We start from the raw sequence: 17,686 nt of genomic DNA on the forward strand, positions 1-17,686 counted from the left end.
CTTACCTGCATACCTACCTATATTTGTATCAAAAACTAGTACATATTTAAAATAAAGAGAATTGTACAAATATTTCAACATTATAATTAGCCAAATTGGTTCAGCCATTTATGAGTTTTAACGAAACAAACGAACAGAAACCTCGCAACGTTTAGTAAAAATATATGTAGGACATTTCTGATCTAACTGATCTATAGATATAGATTTAAAATGCATATGTAAGAAGTGTCTAGTGCTAGGAAAAACGATTAACCATACTAGTATCAGATGAAGTAGTTTATCTATAAATTATGGTTTTAATGACTCACTTTTTATTAGTTTTCTACTAATGTCAAAGGAAATAAAACTGGTTCGATACAGCTTCCTGTCAGATACCTTCAAATGCAGTGTTGCATCACGAAATACTAATATTTAGAAATATGTGACTGAAACATTTGTTTCACAACTGATATGTACTATATTCATTAGTTGATTAAGTCAATATTATAACCTATATTTCATACAAAATTACCAATATATATGGGTACATAATTTATTGCATTTAATACGTAAGCTTGAATTCCGACTGTGAAAGATTTAGAACATTTTCTCCCGAATAACGGTGTGAAAAGTTTGCATCTGGCTACCCCATGATCGACCGATTGCAGACAGTCGCTTAGCGCGGGGCGGGGGACGCGCGCCGCTCCGCAGCTGTCAAATCGAGTTATTTCCCTCAGTTGCGAATCGTGTTAATTTTCCAATTGAAATTGGAGAAAAGCTTTTTCCTGAATTAATTGTGTTGCTTCACTAATTAATTAAAACCTTAAACGACGCTTACTCACGGAATATTCTCATTTCGACCATTCTCATTCCTTTGCTAGACGTGCTATTTTTGTTTTGTAGCCCAGTTACAGTAAATAATATCTTTTTTTGTGTCGAAATTATTAATGCAGTGTTTATTTTTTTCAACATCAACCGGAACGTTGCAAAAACTTTACGAAACCGTTTGAATTGATCGGCTCAATTACAAGTGCAAACGGTTTTTGTGTCCTAAATACTGTGCCAAATATTCATGATAATTAGTTCACAATTATTCCGTATTTGTAAAGAATATCCGTTCGTGTGCGCGAAAAAATATTTCAAAAGAGAAGAACGTGGACTTGATTCTAAAGTTTAATGTGATTACTTAAATGGACTATAGTAAAGAGTGCTTCAACATGAGAAGAATGTTTGGTGTATGCTCCGATGGATGGCTTCTTTGCGGTCAGAATGTGAGCAGCTATTAACTGGCTGTCACGTAAATGTTGTCTGTATGTTTTCTTTTATTTGTGTCCATGTCACTTTCTTGCTGTGCCATTTTTTTATTTTCCCCTTTAGGATGCAAAGATCTATTGTCCAAACTGCAAGTTGATTGCCAAGTGTTTACTTTTTTAAACAATAGACAATAGATATTTATTGTTGAGTGATTTAGCATGCAAATGTATTTATCCTTTAGATCACACGTAACAATCATATTATAATTTTAATGTCACTGATAAACTCTTTCCTTTTCTAAAATAACCATTGTTTGAGACCAATTCAATATTTTTTTTGAGTTCCTTATAGCACTTAACAAAATATTACATCATTCTCTAGATATTATAATTGAATTTACAAGCTAGAAGCAATCAAAATAGGCATTTTTAAAATAAAAATCCGTAAATACCAGCCTCACATAATTGCAAATTGCTTTTATTTTGAAATTAAATCTATTTTATGAAGATTATGCAAGCCTGGTATCGCACAGCAAGATATACCCAAATTTCATTGCATTTGCATGTTTGTTCTTGGAGAAACATTTGTACATAATTCTCTTTTCCAAATGCTTGTGTAATGCTATATTTTATAACACTGTCTGGCTAGGGTACTAATGAAAATACTTAAAATTTATTGAATATTAGTGATGAATACTATCCAATCAGGCAAATATATTTTTAAGCTTTATTTATTTATGTCATGTCTATATAACTTAATTTTTTCCACATAAAATATCCTAATAAAACTATTGAGCTAATTAAATTAAATCAGCTTTAGAAAATAGTCTTTGTAGTTGATAGCACTTTCAGTCTTAATACAAACTGTCTGTGTTAATAGAACAATTTTTGTCTAATTGAGAAGATACTTTCTAAAATATTTCAGTACTCATTCAAAGTGCTAAAGAAAAACTTAAATTTTTATTATTATATGGCCTATTCAGAAATGAGACTATCTTTGAAAACACTATGTACTTATGATATACAGGACTCGTACTTCATTTCACACTTACCCTTGTTAAACAAATAAAAGTTATTAAGGTCACAACTCACATGTTAAAGGAAATATTAAAAAATTTAAAAGTATTTTCATACATCACACAAGATATTAACCTAGTTTTATTATGTTACTCATTCTTTGAAATAAAGCATTTTTACTGTCTTTCTATTGTGCTATAAAATGAAAGCGGGATATGGATGAGAAATATATTATATTTATGAATGAGCCACCCCTGAATTATGAACCATTTGCATATGAATTTGCAAATAATATAATTACTAAGTCCAATCATTTTTATACTAAGATATTACGAGTCGTATCTTTTTAAGCAAAGTTTTGATAATACAATTGGTACCATTTATGACTAGATTAATCTAATTAGTCTATTTTCATTTGAAATAACGCCTGTGTCAGGATTCACTTATGTTAATATTATTTGTAAGGTTTTGTAATTGCGTTGTATGTCTTGTAAAGGAACGTATAATTTACGTGTTAGCAATAAATTAAATGCCACATGCCACAGTGTGATCTAATGCTCAATTTAATAGTACGCCATCGTTTGATACGAGATTTAAACTACTCTCTCCTTCGTTTCTAATGAATATGGGTTAAAATGTAAAATCAATTGATCAAGAGTAACCATATTTCATTGAGAGAGTTGCTGAATAGATGGAGACCAATATGGGATGGGAATAGATGGATATTACCCACCTTCCTAATCATGATCCTCAGATATATAAGAGAATGTGGTAGAACTTATACATTGAAAAAGTGTAGGCTTTTAAGTTGCGTATAATTATGATATTGTCGTCGTAGAAGGCGAATGTCGTCATCAATCAACTTTGCTAGGTGGGCGTTGATGTGTTTTGCATCAATATATTATTGTACGGTTGTATTCTGGTCGTTTACAAAGTGTTCTAGTGCTCTTCTTTTCTTTAGATTTTTGATAAGTCCTGATAGATCTCGTCAATTACTAAGTATGTACTATAGCTCTGTGAGGAATTGGAACAACTCATGCAACATACATTTCCCATTGAGATATTATATCCGGGATTTTTCAGAAGCACAAAATATGTTCTACAGTCAAATAAGTTCTAAATAATTCAATGGATGCGATTCATTCTAATGATTGCTTGGGTGTCTGACCTTACAATCAATACAAATGTGTTCGAAAATCAAGTATCATTTTCGATTTTCGAACTCATTGGTCGCTGTCAAAGAGAAAAAAATCCTTCAAGACTTTGCATACGTACTTAGAATGTACCATTTGCCAGTAAATAATCTGATAAATGAAGCTTTCGACGTAGTTTACATTAAACATTGTTGAGTCAACAAATTTTTCCTAACTTGTTTACAAACCGCTTCGTTTTAATAGTTCAAGAACGTGCCCCGAGTATTTTTTAACCAGGACTAATTTCTGTGATAAAAAACTTAAGTAGCTCCTAACAGTTATCTATAACTTGACAACACACGTATCTTATTCTGAAGTGCCCACTTGAAATACTGATTTATTACCACTATGGCACGTACGAGATTTTTGGTAGATATCTTTGCTACTTAGAGTTTAAATTACTGAAAGAGTCATTGTAATTAATGGCGTTGAATTAAAATGCTTACGTTTTGAATAATGTATATTTAAGTTTGTTGTACCTTTAATGTTATTTAATATGAGTCTGTATTCGGATTACTTTATATATTTAAATTCCAAAGTATCTTTAGGTACTATTGCAACGCGTGTCTTTAATTGGAGTTAACGTGTTATCCAATCAAAATAAAGTAAAACCCGCCATCCTTTCGCTGCTTGTCTTTTACACCTCCAGGGATTCCAACTTTGAAGATGGAGTAAAAAAGTTTTTCGCAATTTGACAGTTATAGTGTTATGTGTGTTGGTTCCAGGGCTCCCCCCACGGCTCGGTTATGTCCTGTCAGTCGCTGGCGGCGAGAGCTTTCGCCGAGCCCGAGAAAGAACGCTGTGCAGTCGCCTTCCATAGGTATGTGTTTACTAGTAGCAAAAACCAACTAAGTAGTTCAGTTTTCTTTAGAATTCTTCACGATTATAACCAATTAATCATGTTTTACGAAGCTACATAGATATATTCGGTTGTCGACTAATCAATTTTGAAGAAACATTGTAAAGTGCCTATATCATACCTAATCCGCTGTTTTGCTGGTAATTTATTTTCTCCTTCTACATTTCTCGTATATTTATTAATTTTTATTTATTTATGTTTAACTAAACATTTTAAATAAAAGTGTTATTTAAAATGTTTGACAATTAATTACCTAACGAGATATTTATATGCATAATTATTTTTTAATGTAATTTGTAGAAGGATAGAGTAATTAATAGGTTTATAAATACGTTACGAACATTATATACATATGCAGTTATATTTAAATTAAGTATTTATAGAATAATACGATCTAAAATCTAAATATACCACATTTGAGATCCACTTTGGTTTGCATTAATAGTTGTCTTATCAGGAGCACGACAATATAGTTCTTTTGTTTTTATATGCCGATTAGCGTTAGGCTATCTAATAACTGCTCACAATGTACAGAGCCGAAATTGCAGCTCGCGTCTGTAAGTCATGCTCAACTCGTTTTTTATGTTATTAATTTGAATGGTCCTAATCAAAATGTCCATAAACTTGTTAATGTATATTTTATAATGCACCAAATTAATGGTGTGCGTTGCTTTGACAGTGGTGACTAACAATTAATTTTGGACTTAAATTTTATTTCCACCGTATGAGCGAAAGTTTATTGTCCATGGGGTAATCGCATCTAACGACCTCAGGCATGAGACTCGGTTTACTCCTTGAAAAATGTAAACATAGATGTTCGACTATGCTGTTTCAGATCAGTCCGGTTCAGTTCAGAGTCACGGAGCCCGAGGTCTAGTGATCAAGAATGCAAAAGGGAGACGCCAGGTAAAAAACTAAGCGTTAAGGTCCAAAGAATCCACACTTCTTGGCTCCCCAGTCCACAGCATATTTTCAAGACCATTAAGATTAACAGGTCATATTAAAGAAACTTACATTTGTGAATTGATAATCCGTTATTTTAAGATTTTTTAAAATAATTTAATATACCTATGATTGTTTATGTCTTAATTAATTTTTTTTCATATTCTGACTGACTGTGAAATCTTATCTGTGAAAATGATTTTAGGTTTCGAATATTGACTGATTTTAACATACACTATCCTTAAAGTAACTTTAAATGTTTTTGTTATAAAGAAGATTAAAACCATAAGAAATCCAATATCGCTAATGTGAACTCACTCTTTGAACATAAAAATATGTCGGAATCGAAGACAGCATTCAGTCTTTCAATTCATTCAGCGTTCAACGTCTTTGTTAACGAATCCCTCGCAACAGACTGGTTCTGGCTGTATAATAATGATAAAGAAAATTATGAGAATGTAATACAAACACATAAAGGTACAAACAAATATATGTCCCTAATGTTAAATTTTATATTTCAGGGTCAATGTCTCTGACAGCGCTGTCTGTCAGTCCAGTGACACCCGGTTCAGCGATGAGCCAATCGGCGCCCCACGCTTCGGCCTTCGACTTTGACGAATTGGTTGGTAATTTTAGTGTTGTTTTTTTAAATAATTAATATTTGTTTCTATAAAATTACCTGAATTTTACAGTAACTCTATATAAGGTTTTATTGTGACTGATTGAATCAGTATTATTGAGATACTTTCTTTAAGTAAGATTGGATTAACTGTTCACCATCCATCACAATATATCTTTTGAATATGATTTTTAAATAAATAAATAGATTACTTAGAGTTTAGTTAATGTTTTGTTTTAATTTCAGCCGGCTCCTTCGCCAACTTGCCGATTTCCAAAGCTAGAGGAATGTGCGCACTTTCACTATGAGAGGGTCTCGCTTGGTGGGTTAAGTGTGGAGCTGGTGCCTTGTGAAGCTGTTGAGGGTCTGCCGCAAGAAGGTATATTTCTGTTAAAAACCAAGAATTTGGGTAATATTTGCAGTCAAGACTTTGAGCTAAGTATGACTCCTGTGTTAAATCTAATATTTGTCACGTGGGAGTCATACTTAACATTTTGGCGCGTATTTCAATAGGTATCGCAAGCCGCTTGAATTACAAAAAGATAAATAAGAGTTTGACGGCCTTTAAAAGCAGATTTATGGTTGCTTACGTACTAAACTAAGAGCCTAAGTCTTAATGTAAAAATTACTTTAACATCTGAAAATTACTTGTAAATCTAAAAATTACTTTAAAATCTGAAAATTACTTTACTTTCTAAATCTACATTTCCGTATGAAAAGTGATATATCGGTTTACACAACTTTTAAATTATTTTATTTCTTTTTTTTGAATGGTTAGCCAATTTTGAAGTTGCACAGAAATTATTATTAGCAGTAAGACCGCCCTTTCATATCTTTCAGTCTTTTTGATATCCATATTTTATTTATTGTGATAAGTTAATTGTTTATTATTGTGTCTTACTTCAAAACAATATTTCCAGGCTGGGTCTGTCTCAAAGTCCGTTCGCACGTGAATTCCACGTGCGACGATTCAGTGGACAGCAGAACCCTCAGCGGCAGTTGGACTGAAGCCAGTGATGTGAGGGAATGGACTCTCACCAGGAACAAGGAGAACCTGTTGCAGTTGGATGAGATGTTGCACAGGTAATTTAAAAGTTCCATCTATTCACGACAAAGCTCATAAAAAATAAATAATAACAAGTAATACACAAATATATTATTGCATTGTATTCTATTTTTAATTTTAAGAATTCTGTTTGCTTTTTGTAAAAATATACAATGACTTCATAATATACCTTTAGATTTGCATATACATACATATATATTTTATTAGTAATCATTACAATCAAATTTATGTACAGTATTTACCTGCCTAGAAATAATAAAAATAATCAAAAATAATAAAAATAAAATTAAAAAGTTTAGTTCCTGTGCTTTTTTTCTCGCTGTATGCGATACTTATTCATTGAGCGAGGAAAGTCTCAGTTCTGAGGTCACTGGTACCATATACCAACCGCCAACTTAAATCTTTAATCCTTAAGTAATGTACAGTTTTTTTTGTCATTAGTATAAATATAAACAATTTAAAAAGAACTCGAAAGTAGATATAAAAAATGTTCACTCACCAGGCATATCAATAATGGAGATCATATCACCCACTTCAAAACTAATTTCATCTCGGGCCTGAAAAACATTGTATGTCTTATCAACATATTATTTTATGAACTGATTTCTAAGTACAAAAGTGATTTCGAAATATTAATTATAAAAAGTATTAATTTTAGGTTTCTTAATAAAATAAATCATTATTCGTCTTATAAGTCATATGAATAATAAATTATAAAAATTTGACAATAACGAATACTACATATTATACGAACAAAACAAACTTTGGATTATCAAGTAATAATCCTTATTACTTGATAATCCAAAGTCTAGAATGGTCCAAGTTTACATACGCTACCACGCATATATTTACGGTATATATTATTTTCTTTACAGGTGTATATACGACAGAAAAGTCTCCGGTCTACCGAACCTTAAAGAGGCGATGACAGCAGAGCTGATGCAGGATGAGTTGGAATACCAACAGCTGATATCAGATTATGTTCACCACCTGTCTATCATTGCCGACGACTCCATCAATTGTGGTCCAGCTCTTAACTGGCTACAGATGGATAATAAAGGTACTTATAGCGATATAAATTCCATTTCTGCTCCTATTTTTAAGTACCTTAATATAAAAACAAAAGAAACTTATTAATAAAAAATAAAATTAAACTTGTGAACAGCCAGTTTGCAACTAAATATATCCATTACACATAATAATTTCAGGATGCGCAGGAGTTGCGTAAATCGCGCTTTTCTTAGTAAATTTGTACACTTCGATTGCGACCGCTTACGGCTTATTAGTTAATACCCAAAATTACTAAAATTAAATATACTATGAACATGCAAATCGTTTTTATGATTAAAGGGGAATTAACTGATTAAAAAAAAAAGGTTTTAAATTTAGTGAATAATTTTTTTTACTAAGAAAATTTATCTAATTTTTACATGAAAAAATTATTTAATTTAATAGTGTGGTCCAAAAATGAAATATGTATTTCAATTTGCAATGCATACAGACAAACAGTTTGTGAGTTGAACAATGTAAATTTATTAAGAAATTAGATTAGTTTTTATCAAAAAAATAATAATATATAATTCAGTTATTTACATACATTGCAGGCAGTAATATACAATGGTAATCATATGATAAAACTTTATATTTACTTTCCATTGAATGTGCTTCACAGGCCACAAGCTCCTTGTGTCCAATGAAGACTCAAATTCAATAAATACACCCGCTGTGGCAGCTGCCTATTCAGTCAGGAAATATGTCTCACAGGTATTAAATTATCTAATATATAAAATTCTTGTGTCACGGGGTTAGTAACCGAACTCCTCCGAAACGGCTCGACCGATTCTCATGAAATTTTGTGTGCGTTTTGGGTAGGTCTGAGAATCGAACAACATCTATTTTTGATCCCCCTAAATGTTAAGGGTGGTCCACCCCTAAATTTTTTTATTTATTTTTTTAGACAAAATTTTTCGTTTTTATTTTTTTACGATGCACCATACAAAAATGCATGCAACCCTCTACAATCATCCCTTATGTTTTTTTTGTTCATTATAAACTAATTTTTGGGCACAGAAACATGGCAAAACAATGTTTGCCGGGTCAGCTAGTATGTATATATATTTGTTAAAATATAATTATTTGTTTCATACTTAAAATCACTTATTTAAGAGCAACTCACTATTTTCTGTCTTTTTTTAGATTTCAGTTTTAAAAAATATAATGTTTGTATATGTAGTATTCGTCATCATTTTTATAATTTACTATTCATAAGACTTAAAAGACGATTAATGATTATTTTAATAATGAACTTAAAGTTAATACTTTTTATAATTCATATTTAGAATACTTGGAAACCATTTTATAAAATAATATGTTGATAATACATATACAATTTTTTTCAGGCCCGAGATGAAATAAGTTTTGAAGTGGGTGATATGATCTCCATTATAGATATGCCTGGTGGGTGAAATTTTTTATATCTACTTGAAATTCCTTTTTAAATTATTTATATTGATTATAATAATATAAAATAGACTATACACTACTTAACGAAAATTATGCATACTTATAAAACTCTAATTAACATTAATTAACTAAAAAAATACAAAAATTTCAGTCAACTTAATCAAATTATTTATTCCAATTAGACCACTAAAAATGACACTTTTGAACGTTAAATATAATAAACGTTAGAATCTGAGTAAACATTTCTACCAAATATTAAAAATAGTTAAAATCTTTAAATTTAATACTTTAACTATAATCTTTACTAATAATTAACTACAATCTAAATCCGGAAGTTATCCTACTGACCCTCAACTCAATAACCGACAAGTAGCAAATCATACAAACAATATAAGGAAAAATATTAATATCCTGGGGAATTCTGAATTGTTGTATTATTATCCTTTGAACCTTAAACGCATTTGTGCAATAACGCAGTTTACTGCAATAGTGTTTTCTAATTGTCACGAATTTTTGTGTGTATTGAATGATCTAGTCAAAATATAATTGGGTATGTAAATCTACAATCACTTTTTATTATATATGTAGCTAATTACTTAATAATAATATTGACATATTCAGTTATATATTTGTCAAATGATTATTTCAATTTTTTTTAATTGACTCCAAAACCTAATGAGGTTCCATTTTAAGTAATTGTTTACTGAACATTTTATTATTATATCCCAAGATAAAAATATTTTTAAATAAATTTGTTTTATTTTTGTCTTAATGAAAGATTTTTTTGTGTTCTAATAACTTTCGACTGCAGCACTACTAAAATCTAACTTGTCATACTCCATTGTCATTTGCGATCCGCTAAACACAAGTATTTCCAGGTCCCCAAGAATCGACCTGGTGGCGTGGTAAGCGTGGTTTCCGGGTGGGTTTCTTCCCCCACCACTGTGTTGCTGTGATTGGAGATAAGGTGCCAAGACATATGACACAACCGCCGCCTATCGTTGGGTAAGAAATATATAGATATCAGATGCCAGAACGGCTCAGCGAAATAGGATGAAACTTGTATAGTGTTGAGTAATTTCTCTGTTATATGTACTTTTTGTCATATATTAAGTTATTTTAATACCTTTAATTATTACCCTTAGCGTTATTCAACATACATTTTAAAAACAAAATCATACAATTTGGACATACATGTTTTTATAGTAAAAATTATATATATATATATTTATATATTATATTGTCTTTTTAAATATTTGTTTTACGTTTGTTTAAATGTATATGTTATCATCTGGTTTGGTGATTACTTCAACATTAATTATTAATTAAAAAGGAGGGGGGGGGGATTAAATCTGCTTACGTTATACTTGAACGCCCCCCTACGGTTGAGGAATTTATATTTTAATTTAGTATGAAAATATTAGTTTAGTTACTTTCATATGAATTTTTTTCTAAATGATAATGTTTCCGCAGGTCTGTAGCAGTGGCCCCAATAAAACCGGTGCTCCGCAAACATGGCAAATTAATATCACTGTTCCGAAGCTTCATCCTCTCCAGACCATCGAGACGGAGCCTCAAGCAGCAAGGGATTTTGAGGGAGAGGGTGTTTGGGTGCGATTTGGGAGAACATTTGTTGAATTGCGGTCATGAGGGTGAGTTTGAAATAGATCTTCAGTGGGAGAATTTCTATTAAAAAATATATTTTTGTAAGTTTACTTTGACCATTTGACACAAGACAGTTAAGCAAAGCTTATTAACTAATCGCATTTTGCGTTACATACAACGGGGAGGGAAAAAGGAAGATATGTAAGGAATTTAACTAATTTAATTGTCTTTAATTTGAAGTGTTGAAAGTAATACAAATAATATATATTTTATTTCTACAATATTTACATTATTCGACGCGATTTCTGTAATGGCTACTACTTTTGTGACTAAAGCATTATGATAAGTGAAATTTTCAATACAAGTTCGTGTTTCAATATTATCTAAATTGTCGTTCTACTCTTGCTCCATGCTTCATGCTGCGTTCGCCCTTTCTCACTCTCTCTCAATGGGTCTCTATCGCTCTCTTCCTTTTCTTCGACAAAAACGTTGCACATCGTGACACTAGTATTATTATTATTTCGTTTCATCCGTAAATTTAATGTTTTATGGAAAATCATTAAAACTAATGTTTTTATTCATTAGTATGTATTAAAATGTGTACTTAGCCTAACTTAACAAGTTCTGAAAGTAATTTTTTCTTCATAAGTTTTCAATTATCTAAAAAAAATAATGATTATATTACCAACAGTTTTTTGTGACTAACGTGTACTTTAAATCCCCAGTGCCCCTGGTCCTAGTGGAATGCTCGAGGGCGATAGAGCGTCGCGGGGCAGTGGACGGCATTTACCGTCTGTCGGGTGGGGCTGCGTTGACTCAGCGTCTACGCGCCGCTTTCGACGCGGGACATCCCCCCGACCTGACCGCGCCTTTACAGCGGGATCCGCATGCCTTGGCTAGTTTATTGAAGTGCTATTTTCGGTAAGAAATTTTAATTTTTTAAAAGTTGATTCGGTCGTATCTAATGGGATTGGCAGTTTAAAGGGTAGACTGTAGTTTACACGAATGTGCGCAGACAAGTTCTACTATTTTACGATAGTGAAATTATTAACATTTTGTCAGACTTTTCTTCTCAAAGACAGTTAGTAGATAGTATTTTTCCATAAACTGTTTAACATATAGTTTTGTGTTTTTTCTAGAATATTGTATTGTATTCCCACAAAGTTTGATACTTAATCCTTCAAACCAAATAATATTAATTCTTCTATACAACAAAAACATAAAGTCACCTCTTCTGCCAAACTTATGTAGCCAAAAATGAATTTTATTACACATTAGTTTGACCAAGAGCTGTAAAAATCTAGCGATTTAAATAAAAAGCGTTTGGCCTTTAGTAAATTTTTGTTCCGCGAAACACTATCGTCCGTCTCATCTCGCGTGAACTTCAGACTTATTTTTTATTTTATTATAAGTAGTAAGTAGTCACTAGAGCGCGTGGAGGGAGACGCGCTGTGAACATCTAATAAGTTGTTTTATTAATAAGTGATTTTGTTATTCCAGTGAGTTACCAAACCCTCTATGCACGTATCAGTTGTACGATAGTTTTGTGAGTGCGGTCCAAGTGCCAGAAGAACAGAGGTTGAAGGCCATGAGAGATACCGTTGTTAAACTACCGCCACCGCACTATAGGTGAGTATTATTTGCATATAAAGTAGTAAATTCCTTAAAAAAAATATTTGTATGTGTACCACAAGCAATAAGTGTTTTAATTTTGTTAAGAATCGGAATCAATTCTAAATTTATCAAAACATGTAATTTTTATGCAATAATAATTTCTGCTCATTTTTGTAAATATCTTTACCAACCAATCACTGTATGTAGTTAATACAGAAAAAATATTATTGATTTATAGATTTTTTTAAATGGCTTTAATTTGTGCCAACTGGGCACAAGGTACTTAGCCAGTGTCGTGTAGATGGAGAAGGCACGAAGAAATATTTATTAATTGTAAATATTCCAGGACCCTAGCGTATCTCATGCGTCACCTTCGCCGTGTGTCATTGTTGAGCGAGTCAACGGGAATGACAGCTCGCAATATGGCGATCGTTTGGGCGCCAAATTTGCTGTCTTCGCCTAAACCCCAACACGCTTTGCAGGGAGTTGCCGTACAGGTATACGTTGTTTTTTAATATGTAGTTAGATTTTCTAAATACCTGTGTGATTATAAAATAACTTCTCTATCAAAGGTAAAAAATATAAAATTATTTTATTGTACTGTTTCTTTTCCTTTAAAACCATCGTATGTTTGTTAATACTTAAAATAAATCTATAGTGTATGGGGAAATGTAATGATATATATTTTCTCCTTCAGAGGTCCTTTCATCCTTAACAATTCATAACTATATAAATAATCAATCCAAAACTAACAATCTTCAACCTGTCCCATGGTAAAAACGGAAGTATTCTTATTATGCAACAGTATTTTAGTTATAAAATGGAAGTGTTAATTTCCTTATCAAATGTAATGTTTATATTTATCCTAAAACTGTTTTTTTTTCAGGCCGTTGTCACCGAATTCCTGATCTGTTACGCAGAAGATTTGTTTGCGCAAGAGCAGGGAGCTGACTCGGGTCCACAATCTTTAGAACAGGTTAGGGTTGCAAATTTAAGCAAATTCGTTTAAAATTTGAGAATTTAACTATTAGTATAATGTTGATAAAATTTTAGGAAATGCAGAACTAAATCGCAAAAATTCCAAAAGAAATCCGGCCCGAAGGACCATTATTTAATAAATTCTTTGTTGACAAAAAAGTATCTACACTTTGTATGAAAAATTTCCGACTCATTCTATTCAGCCATTTCTAAATTTGATTAATTATGTATGAAGGTAAAACCTATTCAGATTTTTAACATTAAAATATCACTTTGCAGGATCGCATCGAATGTCAAGTAGAGCTGCGAGGGTTAGAAGCAGGCAGAAGGCCTAAGAGCTTACCGTTGCATCCACCAACTAAACTATTGAGGTAAGAAATATTAAAGCGCAAATTCGGCCCCACAGTACTGGTCTCATCTCTGGGCGGGAGATCCCCAGTACCAGCTCCTTCCACTTGATCGTATTCAACGAAGTACAGTAGAACTCCAATTATCCGAACTCCAATTATCCGAACTCCGACTATTCGAATCACAAAAAATTGCCCGAAAACGGTTGAAGCCCGCAAAACAGCTTACATTGACGGAGATGTTTAAAAAACAATGATTTTTATTTCTAAACTTGTACATAAGTACATTTTATTTATATTTGAAACATGTGAAAATTTCATGTTTCTTTTATTTAATTCAATAAAAAAATAGTGCAATATCAAAACGTAGCTTATATTCTCTCCAATGGCAATTTAAAAAAAAAATCCAATTATGCGAAGATTTGATTATCCGAATGGGTCCCGGTCTCCATTAATTCGGATAATTGGAGTTCTACTGTAGTAGTATATTTATATACTATATTCCAAGACATTTTTACACTTATAAAACTAAATTACTAAGTAGATGGTATTTTTAATGTTTAAATTTTTAATTGGTTACAATGTAATGAATAGGTTTTAGGTATTAAAGTTAATAAATACTTGTTATTCCAGTCTGGAAGAAGCTCGGCGTCGCGGCCAAGTGTGTGTCGGCAGTGAGATAATCGAATACCCTCCCCCTTCGGGTGCTATCGCGGCGGCTGCAACCACTCACCTCAAACCAGCTGGTCATTTGAAACCTAAATATATTGAGGTTAGTTTTTATATAAATATATATTTACTGCCAATTACAATTGTTAGAAAACATTATATAAGAGCTATTCTAGAAGATTATGAAGAACTTTTAATATATAGTTTACCATACAAAGATTTATTTTTCTTCTTGTTGGATGTTGATGACACTAATAATGACATACGAGATTTCAGAGAAAATATTATACTTCTCCCTCAAAGGCCGGCAACGCACCTACTAAAATGACTGTCGTTAGGCTGTAGGCTCGTTTGCCTATCCTATTAAGAATCAAACATATTGTATATATCAAATATATATAAAGTTCTATAATATGAAATTATTTTTCAGGTTGGCTCCGGACCAAATAATCTACCCCAGTACCACACCGTATTGGATTTACCAGCTCCAGGTGAATAAAAAAAAGATATGAATTCTAAATTATTCAAAATAAATATTTTTTCTTTAAAATTTTCCAAAAAAATTGGGTAATTTTTGTAGGTTTTTAAAAGACAACTACCAGAAAGTTGAACACTCCATGTTCCAGGTGCAAAGCGAGCTCTGAAGCGTTCGGTGTCAGGATGGCGTGGCCTCTTCAGCAGGAGTAAGCTGCATCGCCCTAGGCCCCACAGGCCACCGCCTGCCACGCCCCCTCCGCCTGTGAGTTAGCTTATTTCTGAACGTGTTTAGATATCCAAATAATAAACTACTAGTACTAAAAAAAAACAGAATGCGTATAAAATATATATAACAGTTCAGGTATCCATTGAAATTTAGTTAATATGTTATTGAAAAATATTTAAATAAACATTTTATGGGTTATAAACACATAAGCGGATATTTCAAGCGATAAGGATATTAAACAAAGAATGAATGTATCGACTGCAGCGCCATCTGCCGGGCTGGTTTGTGATTTAAACCACCCAGGGCGCCGCCCAAACGCATACAAAATAATCATTAAAATCAGTCCAGCCGTTTAAGATACGACAAACACACGAACAGTACAATTATATGTAGATGAGGCGGTTAAATAAACTTCTTAAAGCAAAAACCCTACAAAACAACTGAAAACTTTTTTCTAGCTTTTCATTTGTTTTATCTGTCATATATACACTATGGTCGTATGTAAGACATTCGCATATAAAAACCCTATTATTCAAGCCCTTTTAATAAATATCAGACCCAAAATGTATAATATAGATAATAGATATTCCGTTTAAATATTAAATGATTAAATTTACAGGAAATTGTGGCAATTACTCTTCGACCGGCGAAGTCTTGCGAGTCTTTAGTATCAGAGAGCGATACTTTGGCCCCTTTAGCGATTAAAGCGGCCGCGCCCCTCAAACATCACACTAGGTAAACATTCATAAGCCCTTATTATTATTATTTTAATTTATGGCAATAGTTATAACTTTATGCCAGTTTCAAGTAAAAGCTAGGGAAACTACACGCGAGAAAATATAATAATTGCGTACGCAATATATTTTAAATAATATATTGCTCACGCTGGGTCCAACATTGCCATCTATTTAGCGTTAAGGGTAAAAGAGTGCTTAATTCTATCGTTTTAATAAATTAGACCAATATATATGAATCAATACATTATTATTAAATTTTTAATTGCTTTGTCAAAAAAACAAAGAAATAGTCTTAGTCTAACGTAGGAGCCGTTACAAGTCATATGTAAGCACTATAGGAGGGAAAGGGGGGTCCTACAAAAAATTAATACGTTTATGTACTATTATTTTTGAGAGCTTTGCTTACTTAAGCTCACAAGAGAAGGTGTGGGGGGGGGGGCAGTAAATCTGTTTACGTAATACTTGAACGGCCCCATAAAAACAATCAAATCCTCTAAAATAACTGGACTGTGGAAATAATTTCTTTAACTAAAACTGCGTCAGTACAGTCGCCGTCTAACTAATTTTGTAATAAGTCAAATAAAGTACAGTCGTCTGACTAATTTTGTAATAAGTCAAATAAAGTACAGTCGTCTAACTAATTTTGTAATAAGTCAAATAAAGTACAGTCGTCTAACTAATTTTGTAATAAGTCAAATAAAGTACAGTCGTCTAACTAATTTTGTAATAAGTCAAACAAAGTTATAAATAATAGTATTTATTTATTATTTGTTTTTTACTTTCAGGTCGTCCTCCTGCGATTCGTACTTTGAGCCGTGGCAGGCGGAGTTGGCGGGGATGCGTTTACGCCTTTCGCCGCAGGAGAGGGACAGGCATATGTTCAGCGAGGAGGACGATACGGGACAGCAAGCACAGGTATTTTATTTATTTATTTATAAGTAATCTTATAACTACACATATCCATATTATAAAACAATCACTTACAATGTAAACAAAATGTATGTAACAGAGAACATAACTACATCATTAAATAAAAAACAAAAATATTAACGCCCAAACCAATAACCTATCTCAATCCATTTTTGACCATCTATGATAGATCTATCTATACCCTTATAAAAATGCAACCAAATCAAGTATGCAAAAGATTTCAGTCTGTTTCTGTCTCTTTTCTTTAAAAAAAGAGACAGAAGGACTAAAAGGAGTGACCGATTGGCCAGTAAATAAAAAAATACCATTCCGCAATTTGTTTAATGGCATTGAACTCTGCCATAGATATTTATTTTCGTTTAACATTTGCAGGATGATTCGGCCTGTTCTTCGCCAGTGGATTCGAATCCCGGGAGTAACGAGCCAAGTCCAAGGAGGTTGTTGCGAGCTGAAGTACATCCCACAGACACTTTGGAAAGGTATTTTTTAATATTGTTTTGATAATAATAATAATAATAATTTATTCATTGCACGAATATGGTATAAAAAGTCAAGGTGATACAATTGTCAGTCGTTCGCATATTCTGCCACACACAGTGGCGCGCAAATTTATCTTAGTTTAGATTTTACATTATTAGTCAGATTCATATCAATTAAGTCAATTATCATACATAATTAAATTTATATAAATTACCATGTCTCACACAAATAA

At 32.2% G+C, this 17,686-nt stretch overlaps 1 protein-coding gene across 6 annotated transcripts in view; it reads left to right on the top strand.

Moving 5' to 3' along the window:
• LOC111001290 (GTPase-activating protein CdGAPr) overlaps nt 1-17,686 on the top strand; it is a 50,789-nt gene that overhangs the window by 24,346 nt on the left and 8,757 nt on the right. For 3 of the 6 annotated variants that reach the window (XM_045631297.1, XM_045631293.1, XM_045631298.1), the window contains exons 1-22: nt 657-1,250; nt 4,168-4,262; nt 5,137-5,207; nt 5,765-5,865; nt 6,109-6,241; nt 6,783-6,945; nt 7,804-7,988; nt 8,601-8,692; nt 9,328-9,385; nt 10,270-10,396; nt 10,865-11,043; nt 11,722-11,917; nt 12,497-12,625; nt 12,957-13,107; nt 13,497-13,586; nt 13,868-13,959; nt 14,569-14,707; nt 15,035-15,095; nt 15,231-15,343; nt 15,927-16,042; nt 16,830-16,959; nt 17,347-17,453. In XM_045631297.1, the coding sequence (XP_045487253.1) occupies nt 1,170-1,250; nt 4,168-4,262; nt 5,137-5,207; nt 5,765-5,865; nt 6,109-6,241; nt 6,783-6,945; nt 7,804-7,988; nt 8,601-8,692; nt 9,328-9,385; nt 10,270-10,396; nt 10,865-11,043; nt 11,722-11,917; nt 12,497-12,625; nt 12,957-13,107; nt 13,497-13,586; nt 13,868-13,959; nt 14,569-14,707; nt 15,035-15,095; nt 15,231-15,343; nt 15,927-16,042; nt 16,830-16,959; nt 17,347-17,453 (2,609 nt within the window). In that variant the 5' untranslated portion in view covers nt 657-1,169. Of the gene's footprint in view, nt 1-656; nt 1,290-4,167; nt 4,263-5,136; nt 5,208-5,764; nt 5,866-6,108; nt 6,242-6,782; nt 6,946-7,803; nt 7,989-8,600; nt 8,693-9,327; nt 9,386-10,269; nt 10,397-10,864; nt 11,044-11,721; nt 11,918-12,496; nt 12,626-12,956; nt 13,108-13,496; nt 13,587-13,867; nt 13,960-14,568; nt 14,708-15,034; nt 15,096-15,230; nt 15,344-15,926; nt 16,043-16,829; nt 16,960-17,346; nt 17,454-17,686 lie in introns of those variants that run through there. The other 3 variants (XM_045631295.1, XM_045631294.1, XM_045631296.1) reach the window with 3 other exon arrangements.

This window comes from Pieris rapae, chromosome 15 (assembly GCF_905147795.1).
Source record: "Pieris rapae chromosome 15, ilPieRapa1.1, whole genome shotgun sequence".
NCBI lineage: Eukaryota > Metazoa > Arthropoda > Insecta > Lepidoptera > Pieridae > Pieris > Pieris rapae.